Source organism: Poromitra crassiceps (assembly GCF_964638095.1).
Source record: "Poromitra crassiceps genome assembly, chromosome: 3".
In the NCBI taxonomy this organism is placed as follows: domain Eukaryota; kingdom Metazoa; phylum Chordata; class Actinopteri; order Beryciformes; family Melamphaidae; genus Poromitra; species Poromitra crassiceps.
The window spans coordinates 72,594,509-72,621,457 of NC_139625.1; the positions used below are offsets into that span (position 1 = coordinate 72,594,509).

Here is a 26,949-nt window from a genome sequence, read left to right on the forward strand (position 1 = left end):
TAAAGAATTTCCCTGAAGCATATAATACTGTCAGTGTCAACCTTGAACCCTGTGTTCAACCCTATGTTGAATATTTAACTTATTGAATTCTCACAACCACAGGGTCCCATGGGAATCACCGGTCAGCTAGGTTTTCCAGGTAACCCGGGAATGAAGGTGAGGCCATTTAGTTTTGTATTTTCATCATTTCAACATCTAGGGATTTGGGGGATATGTATAGAAATGGGCATAAAATCTGTGCATTATGGAGCTTACCGTGAAATAATAAACAACTTGTTAAGAGCCAGAGCCAGTAATGATTGGATTAATTAACTGTAGAAGTTGTTTGACCTGATGTCCTCCTTTGGTTCAGGGTGAAGCAGGACCCACAGGGGCAAGAGGGGGCGAAGGACGACAAGGACCCAGGGGAGAATCTGGTCATGTAGGACCACCCGGATCCTCGGGACAGCAGGTGTGTAATAGGACAACGGTCATTTTATGATAGGATCACAATTACCATATTTCCTCTAATATCGGCCCGGACCTTTATTTACCTCAACTGCAGGTCTTTATTGGAAGCAGGCCTGCTACTATTATTATTAGAGACAGGCCTTTATTTCTAATTCCCTCTGTTTGATAAGTACATTTGCTCATATTTTAATATGAAGCCTCCTTGTTTTCTGATCTGCTTCTGTTGTTGGGGTTCGTTAGATAGCCATTCTTTTGTTACTGCAATGCGTTACCAATCATTACGGTAAACGATGACGGCATGCTCCAGAGACGTCCGCCAGCCAGTTAGCCCTCAGCTAACTTGAATGAGGATAAAATAATTTAATAGTATTTTTTGTTTGTAGAGGAAATATGGTAGTGACTGACAAAACATAGAAGTGAAGCAAACTGTGAAGTGAAGCAAATTTATAAACTGATAAAATACAATCTCATCACTAATCTGTGCAGCTGAGAAAGATAACAGTTTGTAAAAATATCTCACCTGAAAATGTAGATATTCATAATAAAACAAAGACCACAACCAAAAAAAAACAAGATGCCAAGCTCAATACTTTTACTTTAGTGACGTATTTCTACTTTTTTTTATTCTATTGTTTCCCTCAGGTTCAGGTTCATTAACCGATTCACATTTTTGGTTTGGATAAATGGAGAGCTCACAATTGTAGCTAATTCTACAGAAAGTAATGCATCACATAGTTCAATACTTTTACTGAATTATCATTAATTTGAATAAAGGCTTCTAACTACCAGAGATATTCCACCATGGCATTTTTACTTTTATCATGTAAAGACTTCCTGTACTCAAACTTGGTAATGTGATGCAATGAGTAGGCCTACAGTATTAAGGAATATTATGTCTTGAGATTTTTTTTTTTTTTCCACAGGGTGCTGCAGGAACTGATGGTGCTGCAGGTGCCAGAGGTCAAACAGTAAGTATGGATCATGAACTTTGACTCATTACATTACGTCATTTAGCTTTTATAGTACATTTTGTCATGAGTAGTGAAATCAACTGAGCAACACAGTCTGCATCAGCCAAGACTTTTTTTTTTAATGAATAATCAACTGTTGATCAACACTTTTATGCCAGTACATGTATGTTTGGAAACAACCCCAAAATGTATCTGTTGATTTCCAAAATGTACATAAAAACCTGAATCAACACCTGAAGTTTATCATTCCGTATCTTCAAAATATATAATCAATTGTGCAAAAATGAAAAACATTGTATATTAACCATAGACTGTATAAATAGAGAGCCAAAGTCACGCCCACTTCCAGTTTAGGCATGCGCACCAAGAGATTTAATCTGCCATTTGTTTTCCCATAGACATTTCATAAAATGCTTATAATAATGGGTTTACTTGGTAAAACCAAGTGATTAAGCTATAATCAGCTAATCAGCTGAGCTATACCAGCTCAGTGGCCTTGTGGTTTGAGTGTCCGCCCTGAGACTGGGAGGTTGTGAGTTCGATCCCCGGCCGAGCTATACCAAAGACTATAAAAATGGGACCCATTGCCTCCCAGCTTGGCACTCAGCATCAAAGGGTTGGAATTGGGGGGTTAGATCACCAAATGATTCCCGAGCGCGGCTCTGCTGCTGCTCACCGCTCCCCCAGGGGATGGGTCAAATGCGGAGAACAAATTTTGCACACTCAGGTGTGTGACAATCGTTGGGACTTTACCTTTTACCTTTACCTTATATTTAGAATCAGGAGAGACCATAGAACATTTCACTTAGACCAAAACAAACAAACAAATAAAAACATTGAAAAAAGATTTGTTTTTAATCCACTGTTGTTGTTTTACGTTTGGTCCGAGTGAAATGTTCTATAGTTTCTCCTGTTTCTAAATATAGCTGAACCGTTTGGTTTGACTAAGTAACACTATTCTTAGAAGCATTTTACAAAATGTCTATCCACCTTATTTCTAGCGGCCATGATGCCTATGCGTTTTTCTTCCGGTGTGATCCTTCCAGCCTTGTTGCTGACAGCTTGACACCCGTCTGGGCGAATGGAGCAAATCACTAATCAGGTCCAGCTTGGCAGAAATCTCGTCGATAAATATCCCTTTAAGAGCGCAGTGCGCAGCCTACTGTGGCTAATGTCAGCGGCTAGCTAGCTATGTATGTTACATGGCAGTAAAACGCCACTAAATTACCAAATTGATTGAACTTTTAACCATTTCGAGTAACACTGTTTCCATACGGACCCCCAGCATTGGTTAGTTGTTTATAACGTGACTATATTTATAACTTTTATAACGTACTCCAGTTTCCGGTTTATAATTTGGGTATGCAGCCAGAGTATAACAAAGGAAATGGCAAGCTGCAACAATAAGTCACGTTATACCGGAACTTGTACCCACAATTATTTGTACAGTGGGGCATTCAAAAATAAGGTGGATAGGAAAATAAATGGACATAGTCACCGGGACGTCACCCATTGGTTTGTGGACTCCTGTTTTGAAGCCTTGAATTTGGCATTTTGACCATCACCATCTTTTTTCTTTTGAGATGGAAGCAGCTAGCAGGGGTTTTCCGACAGAGCTGCTGCGTCACCTATTGGCCCGTGATGGGCGAGCAGCGTGATCACTGGACAGGCCACCTGTCAATCACGCCCCAAAACATAGTCTGCTTTATCGTCTATTTTACCCTAAATTGGACCATCATTTACAAAACGAACATCATGCTGTCTTGGAGAAGACTTGAAATGCGATTGAGACCATAAACTCAATAGGAAAGTGAGGTCATAAATAAAGTGAGAAGTAGGGTGATTTTCCCATAGACTTCCATACAATTGGACTTCTTTTTGCAGCCAGTGGAGTCACTCCCTATTGGCCATTAGAAAGAATGCAGGAGTCCCCCCCCTATTAGCCATTAGAAAGAATGCAGGTTTAAGGCACTTCCGCATTGACTTCATTTTTTTGCTCTGGAGGTTGCCCCTTGATGTCAACCATCGATGTCAACATAAACATCTTTCATATTGCAGCTTTAAAAATCTACAAACGTCTATTAAAATCTTAGTTCTGTGATATTTGGCTTTTTGGAGAGTTGTCCATGTTCACAAGTATTGATAGACGGTCTTAGAATATAGTAGGAATAACATGCATTCTTAAATTAGCAGTATTTAACAAGTGATGAATGAAAGTTTTGAATGTTTGCCTGCTCCTCTTCCTCTCAGGGTTTGACGGGTGTCCAGGGCCTGCCGGGGATGCTGGGCCCAGTGGGAGTCCCCGGTCCTCAGGGATCTACCGGAGTGACAGGCCCCAAGGGCCAACTGGTACGGACTCTCATTTAATCTAATTTACCCTGACAAATAAATCACTCACCTCATGAATCTTCTGCTGTTTCCATCACTCTCTGTCTTTGAGCATATACTGTAGGCTTGTAACTTTGAGACTTGAAGACTACCTTCCCCATTTGAGATACTAATTTAGTCAGTAGTTAGTAGATCCTAGGGCAGGGTAAAAACAAAACAAAAAAACAAACAAAACAAAAACCTTTCCCATGTAAGCTTGAAGCTTTAACCCCATTAGACTCGCATGGTTTGCTTCTTAGCACAACAAGATCTCGTAAACATCTGCAAACATTAATATTTTTAATAATGCACCAGGTTAGAGGGTTCCTTGTACAATTTGCAGCATTAGTTCTTTGATCATCATATCTAAGCAAAATTGGTTTTGTACCTGAACTATCAATATCAAATTTTATACCATGGTCTGGGTGAATACTCGATTCTGATTGGCTGCAAGGTGTCCATTAATTTGTGATAATGTACAGTGATAATGTACACCTAGCTAAATGGTCTGTTCACCGTTCATATCCATGCGCCAGGATCACGACAGAGCTGTTTGAGCTCTATACCACCGTTAACGCTTAATATGGCACTTTTATGAGTTTAGAAAAAAATGGGGTCGGTCAAAGTAACTATTTAGATTACCCCTGTGTGCTCAGTTTATTAAAATAACGGCTATTTAGAAATCAGATTTTCGTTCTGGTCAGCTGACAGAAGCCGGGCTCTCAGCTGTCAACTGTCAAACCCTCTGTTTACAACTTGCAGCAACCAGCAGCCAGGCGCTCTGGGAGAGCGCCCGCTGCCTCTATCACTGATACAACTCAAGTCGAAGAGGAAAAAGACGAGATCAACAAAAAGAAAACAACGAAATGGGCAGTTAACAGCAACACACTGAGAGACGTCCTTGTACAAAACATACCTGGACTCCAACATACTGAAAGCAGATGGTTTTCAGTCTACTCCAGCCTCGCGCCATTTACGTCTTATAAGACCCGCAGACGTTAACGTAATTCCCTGCAATGCAAGTTTAAACGACCCAGTTACATGGCGTTGCATTCTTAGACATTGCCGTTTTATTTTGTATGTTGTTACATAGGCTACAATTGGCCAAATTATTAGTTAGCTTGACTCTAGAATTGTGCCAGGTGCAGCAGGCACTAAGCGGCCATTTTATCCAATGATAGCCTAATCTTGAGCAGCCGAGGGGACTATTTTGTCTCGTCGGTTCTCAACTCATATTCAAGGTTATGAAAACTAGATTTTGATTGCAAAATGCATGGAGATATAAATGAATGGTCTTGTTTTGTTTCTTTGGCAAGTGACCATGGTATAAGCGGGTTAATGCACTTCGAGGTGTCCATTATCAGAAATTATTGGACTTCGTGGAGGCAACCATCCTCGGCTTCACCTCAGACGGTTCACGCCTCCACGTCGTCCAATAATTTCTGATAATGGACACCTCATCGTGCATTAACCCTTACGTATCTTATCAAATCGGAAATCAATCAATTCGGGATGTTGTGTATTGGAATCGTCTCAAATCAGGAAATCGGTACCGAGCCCTAGTAGATCCTTAATGTACAGTACTGGAAGCCTTATCCTTGTAACTCTAGGTCATATGATCCTTTCTTGCAGGGTGATGGAGGACTGGCTGGGTTCAAAGGAGAAACTGGACTTAAGGGAGAAGCGGTAAGATCAAAAGCACCTTAAATTAATGAATGCTTCCCATAATAAAACCCATAAAAAAATCCCTCAGCACACTCTCTTTCTTACATGTTGTGTTGTTGGAATCACGGTGGATATATAAAGAGTGATGGATTAGCTCATAGCTGTTTGGTTGATTGATTGTAATGTGATGTTGTGGCTTTACGTTTCGGTCAATACAACCTTCAACAGAATTCTGATGAAGGTCGTATTGACCGAAACGTAAAGCCATACACTAAATCTACTGGAAGCAAGTCTCTATGCAGTGTGTGGACTCTACTTTTTTACCTGTTGCTGATCATCTGTTTGTCCTGCACCTGCTAACTGAAGAGTGGATGTGTGTGATCTACATTTATTTGTACAGGGGGAGACTGGTGCCCACGGTGCGTTGGGCCCAATGGGAGAGGAGGGAAAGCGGGGACCCCGGGGAGATGCTGGGTCCATTGGTGCTCCAGGACCCACCGGCGAGATGGTGAGTCCAGTTCTTCTTCTCTCACCTCAAAATATCATAAAGTGTGACTGCTGCTTGAGTCCGCATCAATTCAATCATGAGAGACCAGTGGGTAAAATTTGACAAGCAAGCTTTGTTCACAAATAGCATGGAAAGTAATTTTGGCATAATGATTCCGTGGTAAGATGACCCTCTCCTTGTGGTGAGAGAGGAGGGCATCTGGTCAGTCTAGGATAGAGAATCCCCCCCGTAGGGAATTCTTCAGGAGTCAAGACGTTGGTGGTAGGTGGGTGGGGCGAAACGCAGCTCCAGAGAAGACGATCAGCCCAGGTACAGCCACCACTGAGGTGAACGATCAGGGAGAGGAGGATGACGCACTGACCATGGCTATATATCCTGCCACGTCATAGGCTCAGCAGCGACATCAGAACAGACATCATATTGACAGGGGCTGATTGGCTATTGAGGATGGGGTGATGAGTCACGAGACACACAGCTAGAAGGTCCTGGGTTCGATTCCCACCTGGGACGCTGTGAGCGCTGAAGGAGTGCGTGCCCGTCCGCATGTCCTCGAGTGCCCACCGCCCGGGTGGTGTCATCAAAAGGGCCTTTCTGTGTGGAGTTTGCATGTTCTCCTCGTGCCCCCTGGGGGTTTCCTTCATATAGGAACCCCACACCAAAACTTTTTTTTTTTTTTTACCCCACATCAAAACATGCAATATCCTGGTCGCTGAAGTGCTGCCTCCTCTGGTCGTTAGGGGCGTCTATTCGGAGGGAGGGGAACCCGTTGGAATACCGTGATCCTCCCACGTGCTATGTCCTACCTGCGAAGCTTCCCCTGTTAGGTGAAAAGAAGCGGCTGGCAACTGCCCATGTCTCGGAGGAAGCATGGAGCCAGTTTCGGCTCTCCCCAGATCCCCAGAGGGTGGAGCAGCAACCAGGATAAATAAATTAAAATTAGAACTAATGGAGGATAAAAATGGGATACAAAAATCCCATTGTTGTTCTCTGTATTTGTTTTTTATGATTTATCAGATTTAAAAGAAAATAAAAAAACTTTTTGGAGGATCAAGTTTTTTTATTTTCTTTTAAATCTGATAAATCATAAAAAACAAATACAGAGAACAACAATCAAACCGCATACATGATCAGACAGAGACAAATACAACATATAACCCCCTCCCCACGGGTCCCGTCCCCCCAACCTACAGTTTAGATTCAGATATACAGTACATACAACAACAACAAAATAGCAATGAGATCACTGTAAAAGATCTTTTAGCAAGTCAGCCACACAATACCAATTGGACAGCAAAGGCTCCGAAGCTCCGTTAATTCGTGCTGAATGAATGGGGGGGCTTCCATCGCAATGCAACCATTCTGCTGATGGTTAGGGTTGCGGGAAGCCTCCTTATGTTTGCCCAAACCTTGCCCCAGTCAAAGCCGGGGACCAGGCCTGGGCAATCAACCCTCCACAATCGGTCCAGGGGCAGTATATATGTGGATTCCAAAATAAAACTGTACAACTTGGACACTAACCCCCTCTTGTTACGCTGAAAATCAAATAATCTATAGAGTGACATAGAGAGAGAGTGGTTGATCCCATGGGACGCCATAAGCCTTAAGAGATGATCTAATCTGCATATAAAAGAAAAAGGTAGAACGCTGCAAATTAAAAGTGACCTCAATGTCTTGAAAAGAGCATAAGCCTGCATCATATCATTGTAAACATCCCCCAAGTAATGAATATTATTGTTGTTCCAGTAAGAAGGTAAAATGGGGTTTCCTGCAATCAAAAAGTCACTATTATTGAATATTGGGGTGCGCGTGTGCCACTTACAGGAGATACCGCACTGAGTTTCAACCAATCGCCATGTCTGAACGAGAAATTAAATAATAGGACCAAATCGTTCTTGACATTGTCTGTTAGTTATATAGTGAAAAGGACCTCCTACAAGTTCCATGGATGTACAATGTTATCGTCCAACTTACGCCAGGAGACGGTTGCGTCCGCATCAAACCAAGTGGATATGGTCTAAGTAAAACTTAAAATTAGGGACAGCAAGACCACCGTCCCCCCTCGCTCTCTGTATAGTGGACAATCTAAGACGTGGGTGTCTTTTATTCCAAATGAACCTCGACATACTGGAGTTGATTTTGTTCCAAAAATTAAGAGGGGGCCAAGAGGGATCATAGAACTTATAAAGTTTACTCTAGGTAAAATGTTCATTTTAACAATGGAGATACGGGCTTGGAGGGAATTTGGGAGAGTGATCCATCTGTCCAAATCTGTTTGGATTTTATTCCATGTGTCTAGGTAATTATGGGAAGTGATCTGTTTCAAAGATGGAAAGATGTCTATGCCAAGATACTTAAAATGGAAGTTGAAGTGACTTAGCCAGGTCGTTGAGTGGTAAAAAGGCAGATTTGGTCCAGTTGATTTTGAAACCAGAAAGGCTGCCAAATTCTTCACAAATAGTAAGAAGGCAAGGTAATGATTGTGCTGGGTTTTGCATGAAAATGAGGACATCATCGGCATACAATGCCAGGTGATGTTTGGTATCATGAACCGGAATGGGTTGTACAGTGATGGGTTGTCTACTTGACTTGACTTATGTTGAGAACTGATTGCTATTGTGCTATGAGGTAACGTGACTGGTCAGCAGTAGCGAGCACACTTCAAAATTGGAGTCAATCAAGGTGCAGGGCCAAGGTAGAAATGTACAAAAGAGAAAAAAGGCCAACACTCAAAAAAGTCCTTTAGGCGTTTTTAATACTTAGCTTGTACAGCAGCACAACGCAGTGCTGCGTTTTTAATACTTAGCTTGTACAGCAGCTAAACATAGTGCTGCTGTACAAGCTAAGTATTAAAAACGCAGCACTGCGTTGTGCTGCCTCTACAAGCTAAGTATTAAAAACGCCTAAAGGACTTTTTTGAGTGCTGGCCTTTTTTCTCTTTTGAACGTGACTGGTCTCCATCTTGAAACTTGGTTGAGACCCACATTATGATCCTCCATGTCATGTTGTGACACCGCATTTGGCTGAATGCCTGTTCATGCTTTTCCTTGCCAGTACTGGGGTTTTTCATGTACAAATTTGTGCTTAATGGAAATGTTATTATATTTACAGTTGAAATATATGAGATGAGGATTTTTTGCTGCTGTTGCATAAAAAAAGAACATACTAAGAAATCGAGCATCGCGGTAGTTCAGGCAGGCCACGGATGTCAAGCCCAGCTTAAATCCAGCCCACAGCTGATTAGGAGCTGATCTCAAACCCAGCCCACATCAGCTGACTGCTTAGCTGATGCATTCAATTGGCTCAACTCAAACAGGGCCCCCTCTTTAATTCTGCTCCAGTCTGCCTGCCTAACATGGCTGCTTCCTCTGCAAGCTGTTTGCAACCCACCTCCTCCCCAGCTCCTCCTTTCATGCTGTGTCTGACAATGTAATTTCTGTTGTCATTGTTGCTTGCTCTCTTCTGTACCTGGGGGTCTTTTGTTGCTCTCCTTGTCTTAAGGCTATTCCATGTTGCTCATGGAGGGGCAAGGAGCTCCCGGAATCTGCTGCTGCCGCTCTCCCTGCCTTAGTGGCCGTTCACACCGAAGCAACGCCAAAGCCACGCTCAAGCCACACAGTTTCATTTCGGCGTCCTTGTTAACAGGTGAGACCGTTCAAACCAGCCCCATGCCACGCCATGCCGAAGCCACGCCGAAGCCACGCCGAAGCCACGCTGAAGCCGCGCTGGAGCGATCGTTCAGGATTCAGTCCTATTTTCCAGGCGTGACGCGTGAAGCTTGAAGCTGCCAGGCATGAAGTCAATGGGAGTTGTGGGCCGGTTCAATGCATGCCGAGGAGGCGCTGAGAGGAAAAGAGAAGGCTTCTTGTGTGAATGGTTTGGCGTCAGTTCAGCCTGTGCCTGCCTCAAGCTTCAGTTCTGCTTACGTTTGGCGTCCTGTGTGAACAAGGGCTTACGCTTTCCATGTATGCGCATGGAAGGGCAGGGGGCCTCCAGAGCAGAGCCATCCCACCAACTCATGCAAATAAAAGCTTTAAATTGATCTAAGTGGTCTTATGTTTTTGACTAAAGTGGTCCTGACTGAACTCCAATTTTGGTGATTTTCATGGTTTTACAGCAGCTGAACTGCAGAAGAACCCAGTCCTTTAAGGCTTGAGTAATGAAACCAATTCAAATCTGAAAACAACGGTTTTTCCAAATTCTTGAAAAAACTGACATTTTGAAAATGCATTTTGTAGGAGATTCTAAAGCATATAACTTTGAATTACAACCCTTTTACCGAATATTTACATGTGGTTCGATCTTATCAATCCATTCCAGGGTGCTCCAGGAAACAGAGGTTTTCCAGGTGGAGATGGTTTACCAGGACAAAAGGTGTGTTGTCTTCTTATCAAATTACTCCTAATTATGACAGAATTTAACTATTAAGGAGGGTGGTGATGATGATGATGATTCTTCACCATCACCATTGTGGCCATCATCTTCATCCTGTCCGTGACTGTGATGTTGAATGTTTGATGTTTGGCTGACCAGGGAGCCCAAGGGGAAAGAGGCCTGGGAGGTTCAACAGGTGCCAAAGGTTCAGGCGGGGATCTAGGACGCCACGGAGAGCCAGGTTTACCAGGAGCACGGGTAAGGAATGCCCAGCGACATACTCCATTTTGTCACTCGTGTCTTGGATCCGCATGCCCGGGGGGCCTCATCCTGCCAAAGTAGGGTTCCCACAGTAAAACCTGGCCATTTCCAGCACTGACTGGAGCCATACGATATTTGAAAAATCACATAAAAAAGAATGATATGGAACCTTTAAAGTAGAGACAATATTGCAGCCTTCACTTGCGAAAGGAAAATGTGATGAAAACGATGAAAATATGAGGTTGTTTTCTAATTGTTCTATTTTTTCATAGGGTCTGTCGGGGCTTATTGGTGCCCAAGGATCAGAGGGAAAGCAAGGACCGATGGTACTCAGTTTTTTCCCACTTTCAACGTGTGTGTGTGTGTGTGGGGTGGGGGGGGGGGGGGTTTTTCCCCCACATGACTTCCTAGACAAACTGATTCAGAATTTCCTGTTCCCCAAACACATAGTGTTTAGAGTATAGTATGTACGATATTTTTAAAGTAACATGATGGCATACTGTATATTTACATGTGTTCCTTTGTTTCCAGGGCGGATCAGGAGAAGATGGGAAACCAGGTCCAGCTGGTTCAGTTGGTGGCAGAGGTCCAGCTGGATCGATGGGCCTACCAGGACCAAAAGGCTTTGCTGTCAGTATCTCAGCACTTCTGGATGGCATTCATTCACTAAGCTTACCAGAGAAATATTGTGTTTATGAAGCGAAATTATAAAATATAGGATGTAAGCTGGTTGTCCACCGACCACCGTTGTACTGCATGTTTTAAATCAAAACAAAAGGCCTGCTCAAGTAGAAGGACTGTTACTTTGCTGAAATTCTACTTATTTACTTATTTACTGGTGTAAAAATGTACTTAAGCTAAAAGTAGTATAAGGTAGGCTAGCTATACTCAACCTGAGTTAAAATTGATTGTTTGGTATGATTGTTCCCATGCAAAGCAAAAAGAATGAGATTTTGCACAAAAATAGATTATAGATTATTATTTTATAACTTTTTGGAAAAAATATTCTAAAATTCATGTAATGATTTGATAGACCTACATAAACTTAAAATGCCCATCCACCGTATGAAATAATGTGTTACTACACTTCTTTTTGTACTACAGTAGCAACTAGATAGCATGGCTAGAAACCTAGGTAACCTTAAACCAGTGATACAGAATTCTGGATGCAATTTAAAATGTAGTGAAGTAAAATGCTTCAGTCAAAACTGACAAAACTATCAAATTAAAATGACTGACTTCAAAAGTTACTGTACCTGAAAGATCTGCACAATTACACACAACATGATTGCCTTGGTAACACAACAGTTTGGGTTTATTCTCAGGGTGATCCTGGGAAGACTGGAGATGCTGGCACCCCTGGTTTAGCAGGTCAAAGGGTACGTTGTTTCAGCAGGGACTGTAACTTCACTTCTTATCGGGGCTTCATGTTACAGTAGATATTAATGTCCAAAGATACTGAGAGGTGACTGTCTTTCAGGGGCCAAACGGAAAAGATGGAGAGACAGGTGCCGCCGGTCCCACTGGCCCAGCTGTAAGCATCTTCTGCTGTTGACAAAATATCCTGTTAATGAGATAATATTATGTTGAAATTATCATTTTCATGTAATCAATGACCACTATTATCATGATGCTGTTTTTCTTTTCTCCAGGGTATCGCAGGGAAGAGAGGAGAGCAGGGACCTCAGGGAGTGAATGGTTTCCAGGTAAACTATCTCCTATGAACACAATACTCAGAGATTAACTGTCATTTTGAATGTGAAATACCTCCGCTTTCAAAATGAGGCAATTTAGTTTTTCAAAATAAGGCAAGGAAATAGTATTTGTAATTATATTGATTCTCTTTACTTGTCGTCTTGTTGGCCTTCTCTGAGACCCCAACAACAACAATAATGATAATAATAATAATAATTATTATTATTATTATTATTAATATTATTGTTGTTGTTGTTGTTGTTGTTGTTGATATTATTAACATTGTTGTTGTAGTAGCAGTAGTTGATTTTGTTGTTGTTGTAGTAGTTGTTGTTGTATTAAAATAAAAAATACATGTTTTGGTGTATTCCAGGGTTTGCCTGGCCTACCAGGCCCACCTGGAGAGTCAGGAAAACCAGGTGCTGAGGTATGGTAAAACATTTTTTTACCATTGTATTCTTATGCTTTTTCAGTATTTAATTAGTGCTTCTCACCTAAGCACGTATTTCCCATCAAATACATAATAGACATAAATACATAATAATATACTGTATCCAATCAGAAGCATGGCATGTTAATGCATTATTATTGTTTGGTTGTTGGTGTCTTCAGGGTATTGCTGGAGAGGCTGGCACTGGTGGTGCTACAGGTCCAAGGGTGAGTCCATTAATGAGGTGTAAGTGTTGACTGCTTCATTATTGAATTCATACTTTTCCATTTAAGGCCTTTAGCTGGCTCATTTCTCCACAGTGACTTACAATGAGTGTAAAGGTTGAGTTAATTCATAATGTATTGTCACTACACAGCAAAACTGTCACTGTTAATTATCTCAGAGTGTAAGAAGCAGCATTAAATGTCCGCACCATCACAGTTGTAAAATCAACACACGCGCACATGCACACACTCGCACGCACACACAATAAATTTTGCTGTGTAAAATGAGGATTTTTGTCTGTAAAAGTGTCATGGTTTGAAAGGTCTTGAATGATCTACTATCCTTTAAAAAATATTCTTACAGTTTTAAATTTGTCACTAAAAATTAACACTTATGAACACTGGATAATTGCTAATTTAAGTACACTGTCAATCACTTTGTTTGGTTTGACCTTACTCTTTCCAAATACTGTAGTGGATATCTCATTTTGGAGCAAACCCTTTCTCATCTCTACTTTTATAGTGAATTCAATTGTTCTTCTGGTGCTGGTTGTCCCTGCAGGGAGAACGAGGCACTCCAGGAGAGAGAGGTGCTGTCGGAGCCAACGGTCTTGGGGGACCGAAAGGTAGTCCAGGAACACCAGGACCAGACGGGCAGAAGGTATGACAACCATCACCCACACCGTTTCATGCTCTTTTGTAGCAGGTGCAGCAGCATTGGGAGTTGAACCAGCAATGAGTGTGTTTACTGTTGACATATATTTGAGATGCTGCATTTAAAATGTCATATATCCCTGAATACATTACATTTATAGACTTTGACTTATGTTGTGTTGTAGCTATTGTAATGTATTGGGGAGATTTCCATAAACAGTTTTATTGTGTACCTACAGTACAATACTTTTCCTTATACCATGGTCTGGGTGAATACTCGATTCTGATTGGCTGGAAGGTGTCCATTAATTTGTGATAATGTACACCTAGCTAAATGGTCTGTTCACCGTTCATATCAATGCGCCAGGATCATGACAGAGCCGTTTGAGCTCTATACTACCGTTAACGCTATGGCACTTTTAACCAGCTCAGTGGCCTTGTGGTTTGAGTGTCCGCCCTGAGACTGGGAGGTTGTGAGTTCGATCCCTGGCCGAGTCATACCAAAGACTATAAAAATGGGACCCATTGCCTCCCTGCTTGGCACTCAGCATCAAAAGGGTTGGAATTGGGGGGTTAGATCACCAAATGATTCCTGAGTGCGGCACTGCTGGCGCTCACCACTCCCCCAGGGGATGGGTCAAATGCGGAGAACAAATTTCGCACACTCAGGTGTGTGACAATCAGTGGGACTTTACCTTGACTTCACCTTTATCAGTTTAGAAAAAAATTGAGTCGGTCAAGTAACTATTTAGATTACCCCTGTGTGCTCAGTTTAGTAAAATAACGGCTATTTAGAAATCTGATTTTCGTTCTGGTCAGCTGACAGAAGCCGGGTTCTCAGCTGTCAACTGTCAAACCCTCTGTTTACAACTTGCAGCAAGCAGCAGCCAGGCGCTCTGGGAGAGTGCCCGCTGCCTCTATCACTGATACAAATCAAGTCGAAGAGGAAAAAGACGAGATCAACAAAAATAAAACAACGAAATGGGCAGTTAACAGCAACACACTGAGAGACGTCCTTGTACAAAACATACCTGGACTCCAACATACTGAAAGCTTAGATGGTTTTCAGTCTACTCCAGCCTCGCGCCATCTACGTCTTATAAGACCCGCAGACGTTAACGTAATTCCCTGGAATGTGAGTTTAAACGACCCAGTTACATGGCGTTGCATTCTTAGACATTGCCGTTTTATTTTGTATGTTGTTACATACAATTGACCAAATGATTAGTTAGCTTGACTCTAGAATTGTGCCAGGTGCAAGCAAGCGGCCATTGTATCCAATGATAGCCTAATCTTGAGCAGCCGAGGGGACTATTTTGTCTCACCCGTTCTCAACTCATATTCAAGGTTATGAAAACTAGATTTTGATTGCAAAATGCATGGAAATATAAATGGTCTTGTTTTGTTTCTTTGGCAAGTGACCATGGTATAAGCGGGTTAATGCACTTTGAGGTGTCCATTATCAGAAATTATTGGACTTCGACGTGACCCAGCCAAGGCGAAGCCGAGTCCAATAATTTCTGATAATGGACACCTCGTCGTGCATTAACCCTTACATATATCAATACACGGAATCAGGAAAAACTGATATTTCATTTTCATTTTTTTTTTACAACCTGAACTTTATTTACAGCTTAGTTTATGTTCCTCAACCAGAACATTACTTCCTGAAAACGAGTCTGTATAAAGATATAACGTGCCGCGAAACGGCCTGGAACAGAGGCCATAGGGGCAACTGCAAAGCATGTATACGTGTTAACGCCCTGTAGCTGCAGCTTATTTTCTGCCACGCAGCGGCTCATATCCTTATTATATCATAGAGACAATGAGAATGAATGGTGAGTATTTATGGTGAGGTCAGCGTGTTCATCCTGTCTCTGTCTGCTGTCTGTCACATTGGTAGAGATAGAAGCTCCCGTTGCCCCTACTCCTCAGTTTGTAATCCATATAATGTTATTCTGGCTCAAATAAATACAGGCAAATATATAGATATAGATACAAATGCATCGTCCATATTCTTGAAATCAGATAAATATCAGCCATCCTACGGTGTTTACTGTCATGGCGGCTTGATCCACTGCAGCTGGACTCTCAACTCTCAGCTGATGAGAGACTTGCGGGACTTGGTTACACAGTCCCCACATGTGACAGCTGGCTGAGAGAAGTAAACAGATGTTATAGAACGGCTCACATTTATGACAGTATCATAAGGATATGAGCCGCTGCGTGGCAGAAAATAAGCTATTTACAGGATGGAAATGCACACATTACACATGCCCCTATGTCCTCTGTACCAGGCCGCTGCTCTGCGCCTTATAACTTTGTAGTGGATTGATTTGAAAAATGTCTGTTTGGGGTGAGTTCTAAAGCTGGAAATAAAGTCCAGGTTGTAAATAAACTGAATTCCCCTTTAAGTGATGTAAAGGGAACAGGCAGGGGGTTACTAATGTCTCTCTTTTGTTGCTGTGCATCTTATGAAATCCTCTGCATCCTTCAGGGTAACTCAGGTCCAACCGGTGGGCTCGGAGAGCCAGGATCTCCAGGACTCATGGGGATGCCAGGAGAGAGGGGCATCCCAGGACCCGCCGGACCCAAGGGAGACACAGTAAGTTACAACGCAGGATTACATAGGAGTGTAAATCTGACCTGCACAGGCAAAGAACAGCAACTGTGTGAGGAGTGAAATCAAGAAAAAAAAATACTTTGAGTTACATTACTTTAATATTGTGATACTTGGATTAGCTTACTGACTAAATTTTTTAACCGGTAATTATTAATTGTATACATTTTTTAAAGTAACCCTCCTAACCCTGACTGTATATCATTTGACAGTAGTTAAAATGTTTACTGATAAATGCTGTTGCCTTTCTAGGTAGTGTAGTAGGTTTACCGGTACATTTAATTAAATCATGGTATCATTGTTGGATTATGAATAAAAAAAATAGCTTTTCCTCTCTTTTCCCCCTTCTGACACACAAATCGAAACACGTCTTGCCGCTTGCCTCAAAGACATCCTCTCCTGGATGACAGACCATCATCTCAAACTGAACCTCAGCAAAACCGAATTACTTTTCATCCCTGGAAAAAACTGCCCCCTCACTGACCTCTCCATCACCATCGACAATACCACAGTTCTTCCTTCTCAATCTGTTAAAAACCTTGGTGTACTCATTGACAACCAGCTATCCAACTCACCCTCAATTACAGCTATCGCCCGCTCCTGCAGATTCTCATTATACAACATCAGAAAAATCCGTAAGTTCCTCACCACTGAGGCAACACAACTCTTGGTCCAGGCTCTTGTCCTCGCCCGCCTGGACTATTGTAATGGCCTCCTGGCGGGGTTACCTGCCTCTGCCATCCAGCCACTCCAACTCATTCAAAACTCTGCTGCCCATCTGGTCTTCAACCTCCCTAAATTCTCCCATGTCACCCCTCTTTTCCGTCAACTTCACTGGCTCCCTGTCCTTGCACGTATCAAGTTCAAGACCTTGGTTTTGGCCTTCAGGGCAGTCCACGGGTCAGCCCCCCTTTATTTACAATCCCTCGTCACCTTCCAAACATCTCACCGTTCCCTCCGCTCCTCCACCTCCACCACTCGCCTCGCCCCTCCACCACTTCTGACGCCTGGTAGTCGTCTGTCCCGTTCGTGCCTGTTCTCCTCTCTGGCTCCACAATGGTGGATTGAGCTGGCCGAAACCCTTCCTATTTTCCGCCGGAGGCTGAAAACCCACCTCTTTGGACTACACCTGGGTCCTCCATAATTGTTACTGCTACTGTTACATCTCACTGTTACATTTGTTGTTTTTTAACTTATTTTAATGTTTACATTTGACTGTAACCTATGTTTCTCTCTTTCATTTGTTCTTATCTGATATGTTCATAAATTGTAATTGTATATCTTGTAAGTTGCTTCGGATAAAAGCGTCTGCTAAATGCAATAAAGTAAAGTAAATATAATACATTTCCAACATGGCATACCTATTCTTAGTCCTAATACAGATTGGAAATAATATGTTTGTTTCTGCAAGACCATCAGGCTCTGCATAATGTATTATCTTCAGATATCCTCTGCTGTTCTGTGGTTAAAGGGATACGCCAACATTTTGAGAGTTTTGCCATATTGCTGATACTAAAACAAGAATGTAGATGTCTTTATCTTCACTGTCCGTGCAGTACAATGTGAGGTACAGCCCTCACTGCTAATTAGCTTAGCACGACAATGGCAGTCTATGGTAGCGCTGCCTATCCCCGTTCAGTCGCCCAAAATACACATTCCAACAGCACCAGAAACACTCACATGTACATGTTGTGACTCTTGTACTCACCACACGATGACATAATAATCCAAAGTGGATCGAAAGTAGATGAAAATGGTCATTTTCGAAGTAAATCCATAGCGAGAACTACATGTAACAAAGAGTGTTCTCTCTCTAACCAAAGTTACTTCCTTGTTTGCCTGAGGGGCATGCACTGTGTGCAGTCATTAGTACAGCGCATTCGCGCGCGGGGGTGGGGGTAATAATAGTAGTAATAATAATAATAATCACTAATTACTGTAGACGTAAACAAGGCAGGTTGAGGGAAAGTGGCTTCACCCAAAAAAGTAAATGACAACAACTCATCATCACAAAATAATGTGATGCATTTCTTTTAACAGGGTTCCACCGGAGAGAAGGGACCTGAGGGCACAGCAGGATCTGACGGTCTGAGGGTGAGTCTCACTGGATTACTGTTACTGACTGACACCGGTGTTACAAACGTATTGGTTATTGTCTGTCACTGTTACACCATTTCTTTCCCTTGTTGTCCTACTGTATACTTTTAATGTTTCATGTTGTTTTCTCTTCACTAAAAGGGACTTTCTGGTGGCGTTGGACCTCCTGGATCCAGTGGACCCAACGGTGATAAGGTGAGATTGACAGCACAAGCTTCAGCACGCATTTTAGACAAGAAAATATTAAAGTTTTAAATTATTATCCAACATTATCACATATAGGAATATGTGATCATGTTGGATAATAATTTCACTGCATATTGCATACCAACTAAAAAAAAACAATAGGTATTTTGGTGAATTTGAATTTCCTCTGAATTAAGGTTAAATTTTGAATTAAGATTAAAATCACCATTATATAAGCAATGTGGCCTTAACCTTGACGCCACACTGCCTCGCTTTACATCATTTGAAATAACTGAATAATAACTCAATTTAATGCAACCCCTCCTTTATTTCAGGGTGAACCCGGCCCATCAGGACCCCCAGGCCGCCGAGGATCCAGAGCGATAGCTGTCAGTAGAACATTTGACCTGACGACTGACATTGAATTTGACATTGTTTGCCACGGTGCTTCCATTTCTGCCTCAAACTGTGTCTTTAATGTCTCTAACAGGGTTCTCCAGGTGAGCCTGGTCCGACCGGCGCCGCCGGCTTCCCTGGACCTCCTGTAAGTGTCCGCTGAGACTTTTCAGTTATCATTGATGTCCAGAATATTCCAATGAATCAACTGTTAAAGGCGTGTCACAGTCACAGTGAGGTCACGGGTCAGTGCTGCAACACCCTGACAATAGATGAAATATTAAAGATAGAAATAGGATTTTTAAGAGCAAAAAACATTACCGATTTCCTAAGAATCTGAATAAATCTTTAACGGAGCATCTTCCTGCTTCTATCCAGGGTGTTGACGGTCAGCCTGGGGTCAAAGGTGAAACAGGTGAGCCAGGCCTAAGGGGAGAGTTGGGAGCGCTCGGACCACAGGGGACGGCTGGCAAAACCGGCACACAGGTACGCATCCCAAAAATATTACTGTATGGCAGCATTGCTGGAGTTTTAAAACACCACAATTTATTAATTTTATTGAGATTTTGGCCTTGAAAGCTAAAGTAGATCAAGGCTAGCTGGTCTGTTATTGTGCAAGGGCAAAATATGCTGTGTAACACACTGTTGATCTTGATCTAGATCTTGAAAATGTACATCTGAACAAGTCATAATGTTGTATCTCATTAAAAATCTGCTAGTAGGATGAGAAAATTGAATTATAAGGTTGATCTCTCGCATTGGTTTCAAGCTAGTCAAGAATATGTCATCGTGTGTGTGTGTGTGTGTGTGTGTGTGTGTGTGTGTGTCCAGGGGCCTGTTGGTGTGACTGGACTGAAGGGCGGCAGAGGAACACAGGGGCCAGCGGTGAGTTCGGCTCTCATTTTCATGTGTTATAGACATAGGCAGAGTTTGACTTTTAGCTCTGGGGGGGCCACTTCTTCAGGAGACATACATTTGACACACACAAAAAATGTCCCTTTTACATTTGAAATTTTGCCCGTTTGAAGCCAGATTTAGAGGAATATTTCATTTTAAGGCTGGCATCATCATGGTCTCTCTCTAATTATTGTTTAATAAGTATAAGAATAGAAATATAAGAAATATTAGAATATGAGTAGAATTACAGAACATTAATACTAATTATTGTATGTTTAGTAATGTAATGTACATTATAGTGCTTCACTGTTCACTGTTGTTTTTGACCGTGCTCAAAGACAGTTTACAAATACAGGATAAAACAGCTTTAATAAAGAGAGAAAATATTCAAATAGATGAGAGAGAGAAATATTATAGGTCAAAAGCAACAGTGAAAAGGGCTTTTTTGGGAAGATGGCATAATGAGTATGAAAGACAATGAGTTTTGGCCTGCCAGATGTGACTGGGGAGGGCATTCCAGAGGGAGGGGGCGGCTGCAGCAAGGCCCTGTCAGAGGCCCCCCCTGTCACAGCTTTAGCAAAGAGATACCTGTGATTCTTGTCAAAGTGGATATAAATAGTATGATCATATTCAGCCAGACAGTGAGATGGAGATTTACAATGGTGAGCACATTTTTTTTTTTACGACTGGGGGGGCCAGGCCCCCCTGGCCCCCCCATTAACTCCGCCCATGGTTATAGAGTCTGTAAGTCTGAGGCTGTATTAGTAGGACTAGTAGCAATGGTTAGTAGTAGTAGTAATAGTAGTAGTAGTAGTAGTAGTGGTATATCTAACACAATAAAAGGACAAACCTACGTATGTATGTCTCCATACAGAATGTCTCTCTGTTGCATTTTCCTCGGACACTGTCGGCCTGACAGCATTCATATTTGGCACGGGTACCGGTGGCAGGTGTCCCGAGCAGACAGCGACACAGCCGTATTTTTTGAATTAGGTCATTATGTAAGGGATAATGTATATTGAGGCGGTGATTACGGGGGAAATAATGACCGACAGGTGGATTGAGCCCGACGCGCAGCGGAGGGCTTAATCGTTCACCTGAAGGTCATTATTTCCCAGTAATCACCGCCTCAATATACATTATCCCGCTTAGAACACGGCCTACAACTAAATCATTCAATAATCTGACAAAAATAATTATTCAAATAGATTTTTTAATAGCGTTTTCAACGACAAAGCGGTTTCATTCGTAATTGGCACACAAGACACCACAGCTGCAACTGGTTGGCCTAATTAGTAGTGTCTTGCTGACAAAAGGCTCGCCGCTCTTATCAACTGATTAATCCAGGTGTGGCAGAGCAGTGGTCGGTTGTCGAGAAATAATGACCGGTGAATATTGTTGATTGACCAATCAGAATCGAGTATTCAAGAGAGCCGTGTTCTAAGGCTGATTAAAGGTCGTATCACATAGGTGCGGAATGCGGTGCGGGAATGCGTGCGGATTTTCCGTATTGCAACCTATACACACAGGTCCGGTGCGAATTATTTGCATTCCCACGTTCAATTTCCATCAACAGAAAAATAGAGAGAAGAGAAAACGGAGTCAAGCAGTAGTACTAGCAGCCGACCCCATATTTAATGCTAAACTGCTAGTTAGCACTTAGATAAAAGTGCCTAACGTTAGCTTCATCCGTTTACAACGTTAGCAAGTAAATTACGTTAACAGCTACATTACCATCTTCAGCGAATCCCAACTGCTGGGCGATCTGAAGCCATTGTCCTTGATTTTGGTGTTGTAGTCGTCGCGGTGTTTGTCATACAAAATTGGATGTTGAGAAACCAAATTGATGCAGCAAGCTACCCAGCAAGCTAGCTACAATACTGGAGGCATGACATCAGCTGTAAACAAAGGATTTCATTGGTCAAACGTATTTTTCCGCAGGCGGAAAGCCGCAGACGTTGAGGTCGGTCTAACTGGACGAATGTTCCGCCGCGGTGTGCAAGCTTCAATTACAAATGAAAAAACGCTCGCACACTACAAGGGCTCCCTTTCAATAGCTTTATTGCACCAAGTGCAAGTGGTAACGTTTTGAGCTACATTAGCTCTTTGTCAGACAATTAGCCTATACAGAAGTGAGACGCCATCTTATATACAGTAGTCACCTGATAGTAAAGAGGTCACATGATTGAACAACGCAGCTGTGTATAATAACAATCAATCAGAGGAGTAAAAGTCATAGACCACATATTATGTCATACAACAAAGAGAAAATCAACAGTCTGTAGTCAAGTTTAACCTCTGTCATCACATGAGTGAAGAAAAAACAATAAATACAGCAGTACGTTTCTTGTAGTGTGACTAAGGCGACTCAACCTATTGTAAGCTTCAATTACAACTCATTTTAATTCTTTATTTGATTCCACAAATTATACAATGACAGGGAATCAAATATAACAGGTTAGACAATTCATGGGCACCTAAGGGTACACAGCACCTTCTTCTCCACACAGCCAGGCTGCCTATGACAGCTGAAACAGAGCAGTATTTGGCACACAGCCAGGCTGCTTATGACAGCTGAAACAGAGCAATATTTGGCAAGCTATTTGGACACACACACACCAATTAGTGATAGCACTACCCACATCAGCCAGCAGGTGACACACACACAGACATACAGTAGCACTACCAACAGCAGGACACACACACACACACACACACACACACACACGACTGCTGTGTCGTCTGCAAACTTCACCATCGTGAAGTTTGCAGACGACACAGCAGTCGTGGGGCTGATCTCGGGGGGCGACGAGACGGCCTACAGAGAGGAGGTGGGGGCCCTGGAACAATGGTGCCAGGACAACCACCTCTCTCTGAACGTCTCCAAGACCAAGGAGATCATTGTAGACTACAGGAGGGGGGGGGCACACACCCCCCAATCACCATCAACGGCACAGTGGTGGAAAGGGTGGACAGCTTCAAGTACCTGGGAGTCAACATCCACCAGGACCTGACTTGGGCCGGCCACACCGCCACTGTTGTCAAAAAGGCCCAACAGCGAATACACGGACTCAGGCGCCTGAAGAAATTTGGGCTAAGGCCAGAAATCCTTACGGACTTCTACAGAGGCACCATTGAAAGCCTGCTGACTGGCTGCTTCACTACCTGGTACGGGAACTGTACCACCATGGACCGCAGGGCGCTACGGAGAGTGAGACGCGCGGCCCAGCGCGTAACAGGATGTGAGTTGCCAGAACTGCATGAACTGTATAAACAGTGGTGCCTCAGGAGGTCCCTGAAGATCATCAAAGACACAAACCATCGCCACAACAGCCTGTTCTCCCTGTTACCCTCAGGGAGAAGATACAGGGTTCCAAAAGCACGCACAAATCGCTTGAGGAACAGTTTCTTCCCGCAGGCCACGAGACTCCTTAACATACACAAATAGTGAAGTAGCCGTACTGTACCGTACTGTAGCTGCTACCATTACGTATGTCTAATGTTTAATTGTATGTTTAATAAGGAATATGCTATTTGCACCTGTATGTCAAATACGCCGAATTTAAAACGCCCAGTTTAATTGTATGTTTAATAAGGAATATGCTATTGGCACCTGTATGTCAAATACGCCGAATTTAAAATGTTTAAGCATGTTTAAAGTATGCACACGACATGTGCACCTATGTGCAGTGAATATGCCACTGTCTCTGACTTGTCTTATCACTATACTGCCTTATTGCTTGTTGTGTCTCTTGTTGTTTTTGCACTCAAATGCCCTGTTATATTTGTACTATGTTGTAAACGGAGTTCACAGCACAAGAATTTCACACGTGATACTTGTACCATGGAGTGACAATAAAAATCTTGAATCTTGAATCTTGAATCTTGAACACACCCAAACACACACCAATTAGTGATAGCACTACCCACACCAGCCAGCAGGTGACACCCACACACACACAGACATACAGTAGCACTACCAACAGCAGGAGACACACACAAACGCATGCACACACACACACACACAGACACACACACACACACACACACACACACACACACACACACACACACCAATTGGTGATAGCACTACCCACATCAGCCAGCAGACACACCCAAACACACAGACATAGCACTACCAACAGCAGGAGACACACACACGCACACACACGCACACACACACACGCATACATGCGCGCATGCACGCGCACGCACACACACACACACACACACACACACACACACATGCACACACAGACAGATAAAGAGACAGACAGTGATTGCATGCTCCAACAGGTATCAGAACTGGAACAGTTTTGAATTAAGAAACAATAAAAAACTGTAAAAATGACAAAGAATGGGTGCTGCTATTTGTATGAATGTGATGTAATTCTAACTTTATAATTGTTAAAGACCCTGGAAACCAAAATCCACAAAAACGTTCTAACTATGTTATTTAGGCTCTTATGTTAGTAATTGTGTGCCTCAGAAATTATGATACATTACTTTCAACTCAAAGCCTTAAAATCGCCACTTTTCTACAAGGTCTGGATTTCCATTTCCTCATTGAAGAGAGCGGAGCGCGCGGTGCTAAAATGCAGGAGCTTATCACGTCATAAGATTTAATCGAATCACACACACGCATGCACGCACGCGCGCACACACACACTGACACACACACAGTAGCGCTGTGCACTCGCAGCGCAGCGGCGAGTGTGTTCGCCGAGCAACGCGCGAACACACACACACACACACACACACACACACAGTCCATCTCTCTTTCCTTCTCTCTCTCTCTCCTTCTCTCTCTCTCTCTCTCCTTTAACGGAGAGAGAGGTCTCCTCCGAGAGAGAGAGAGAGAGAGAGGAAAATACCTGCTGCAGACGGACACGCCCACACAGTCCGCGGGAGAAAATATACTCTAAAATGTAATTGATTCTCATGACTTTTGCCATGACTGTCAAACCTAAATTTATATACTTTGCGACGTTCATCATCGTTCAAATTTGGCTGGTGGCTTATTAACATAGGTTCCTGTGATGTGATGAACTCAAAATGCTAAATAATAATAAAATATTTCTGGTTTCCAGGGACTTTAAGTAAAATGCTGTACAAATATAGTTGTCCTAATTATTATTATTCATTACTGAATTATCATCATTATTGTTATTGTTTATTACTCGTTTTCCAACAGGGCTCATCTGGTTTCCCTGGACTAGCTGGAGGAATTGGACCAGTTGGATCTGTTGTGAGTGAATCTGTTCCAGCTTAATTTATTATGAATAAGAAATGATTTATGGACATGTGAAGATACAAATATTTTGATGTACAAGATAATTAGGATGTTTTAATTGTCTATTTGATTGTCTATATATCTCTATCTATCTATCTATCTATCTATCTATCTATCTATCTAAATTCCTTTATAACATTTATCTGCTTATTTGGTGTCAAAGTGTTGCTCTTCTGCATGGTCTGTTTAAGTACTGAAGGTAGAGTGTTGACTGAGAGGTTGTTATGTGTCAGGGTAATACAGGTAGCAGAGTGTTGACTGAGAGGTTGTTGTGTGTCAGGGTAATACAGGTGAGTGTTGACTGAGAGGTTGTTATGTGTCAGGGTAATACAGGTGAGTGTTGACTGAGAGGTTGTTATGTGTCAGGGTAATACAGGTGAGTGTTGACTGAGAGGTTGTTATGTGTCAGGGTAATACAGGTGAGTGTTGACTGAGAGGTTGTTATGTGTCAGGGTAATACAGGTAGCAGAGTGTTGACTGAGAGGTTGTTGTGTGTCAGGGTAATACAGGTGAGTGTTGACTGAGAGGTTGTTATGTGTCAGGGTAATACAGGTGAGTGTTGACTGAGAGGTTGTTGTGTGTCAGGGTAATACAGGTAACAGAGTGTTGACTGAGAGGTTGTTATGTGTCAGGGTAATACAGGTAGCAGAGTGTTGACTGAGAGGTTGTTGTGATAGGGTAATACAGGTGAGTGTTGACTGAGAGGTTGTTATGTGTCAGGTTAATACAGGTAGCAGAGTGTTGACTGAGAGGTTGTTGTGTGTCAGGGTAATACAGGTGAGTGTTGACTGAGAGGTTGTTATGTGTCAGGGTAATACAGGTGAGTGTTGACTGAGAGGTTGTTGTGTGTCAGGGTAATACAGGTGAGTGTTGACTGAGAGGTTGTTATGTGTCAGGGTAATACAGGTGAGTGTTGACTGAGAGGTTGTTGTGTGTCAGGGTAATACAGGTGAGTGTTGACTGAGAGGTTGTTATGTGTCAGGGTAATACAGGTGAGTGTTGACTGAGAGGTTGTTGTGTGTCAGGGTAATACAGGTGAGTGTTGACTGAGAGGTTGTTGTGTGTCAGGGTAATACAGGTAGCAGAGTGTTGACTGAGAGGTTGTTGTGTGTCAGGGTAATACAGGTGAGTGTTGACTGAGAGGTTGTTGTGTGTCAGGGTAATACAGGTGCAGCCGGGACCATGGGTGCCCCTGGGAAGTCAGGTCCTGGTGGGGTGCGAGGGGAGAACGGAGCTCATGGAGCACAAGGAGACAGAGGAGCTGCAGGTCCGGCAGGCACCCCGGGAGAAAAGGGAGACTCCGGAGAGGACGGTCCTGCGGTAAGTTCACTAAAGCCTGTCTCCTCCTGGGAATGCAATCTTCTCTCTGCAAATGTTTTATCACAAGTAGTTTTAGACTTCTGGGCATCCAGGTATATTCCCACCTACCAACATGAGGGTTGCAGGTTCGAGCCCCCGTTTTACCTCTAGCTTCATCGGGCATCCATACAGGCCCAATTGGCCGTGCCTGCGGGTGGGAAGCCGGAGAGATACAGTATGAGTCCTGGTCGCTGCACAAGTGCCTCCTCTGGTCGGTCGGGGCACCTGTTTGGGGGGAGGGGAACTGGGGGAATAGCATCATCCTCCTGCCAGTGAAACTCCTCACTGTCAGGTGAAAAGAAGCGGCTGGCGACTGCACATGTATCTGAGGAAGCATGTGCTAGTCTACAACTCTTCCCAGATCGGCAGAGGGGGTGGAGCAGAGGGAAAGTTTACAATTGGGGAGAAGATTTTATATACATATAAAATGGCCTATATATATATATATATATATATATATATATATATATATATATATATATATATATATATATATATATATATA

At 42.7% G+C, this 26,949-nt stretch overlaps 1 protein-coding gene across 1 annotated transcript in view; it reads left to right on the plus strand.

The window, feature by feature from the left end:
• The window catches only part of LOC310773971 (uncharacterized protein), an 83,702-nt gene that overhangs the window by 40,737 nt on the left and 16,016 nt on the right, over window positions 1-26,949 (plus strand). Inside the window, exons 19-43 of the mRNA XM_083634011.1 lie at window positions 103-156; window positions 353-451; window positions 1,374-1,418; window positions 3,672-3,770; window positions 5,421-5,474; window positions 5,854-5,961; window positions 10,279-10,332; window positions 10,492-10,590; window positions 10,866-10,919; window positions 11,125-11,223; window positions 11,919-11,972; window positions 12,074-12,127; window positions 12,246-12,299; window positions 12,662-12,715; window positions 12,901-12,945; window positions 13,505-13,603; window positions 16,094-16,201; window positions 18,257-18,310; window positions 18,455-18,508; window positions 18,835-18,888; window positions 18,990-19,043; window positions 19,274-19,381; window positions 19,727-19,780; window positions 24,987-25,040; window positions 26,244-26,405. Coding sequence (XP_083490137.1) covers window positions 103-156; window positions 353-451; window positions 1,374-1,418; window positions 3,672-3,770; window positions 5,421-5,474; window positions 5,854-5,961; window positions 10,279-10,332; window positions 10,492-10,590; window positions 10,866-10,919; window positions 11,125-11,223; window positions 11,919-11,972; window positions 12,074-12,127; window positions 12,246-12,299; window positions 12,662-12,715; window positions 12,901-12,945; window positions 13,505-13,603; window positions 16,094-16,201; window positions 18,257-18,310; window positions 18,455-18,508; window positions 18,835-18,888; window positions 18,990-19,043; window positions 19,274-19,381; window positions 19,727-19,780; window positions 24,987-25,040; window positions 26,244-26,405 — 1,827 coding nt within the window. The remainder of the gene's footprint in view (window positions 1-102; window positions 157-352; window positions 452-1,373; window positions 1,419-3,671; window positions 3,771-5,420; window positions 5,475-5,853; window positions 5,962-10,278; window positions 10,333-10,491; window positions 10,591-10,865; window positions 10,920-11,124; window positions 11,224-11,918; window positions 11,973-12,073; window positions 12,128-12,245; window positions 12,300-12,661; window positions 12,716-12,900; window positions 12,946-13,504; window positions 13,604-16,093; window positions 16,202-18,256; window positions 18,311-18,454; window positions 18,509-18,834; window positions 18,889-18,989; window positions 19,044-19,273; window positions 19,382-19,726; window positions 19,781-24,986; window positions 25,041-26,243; window positions 26,406-26,949) is intronic.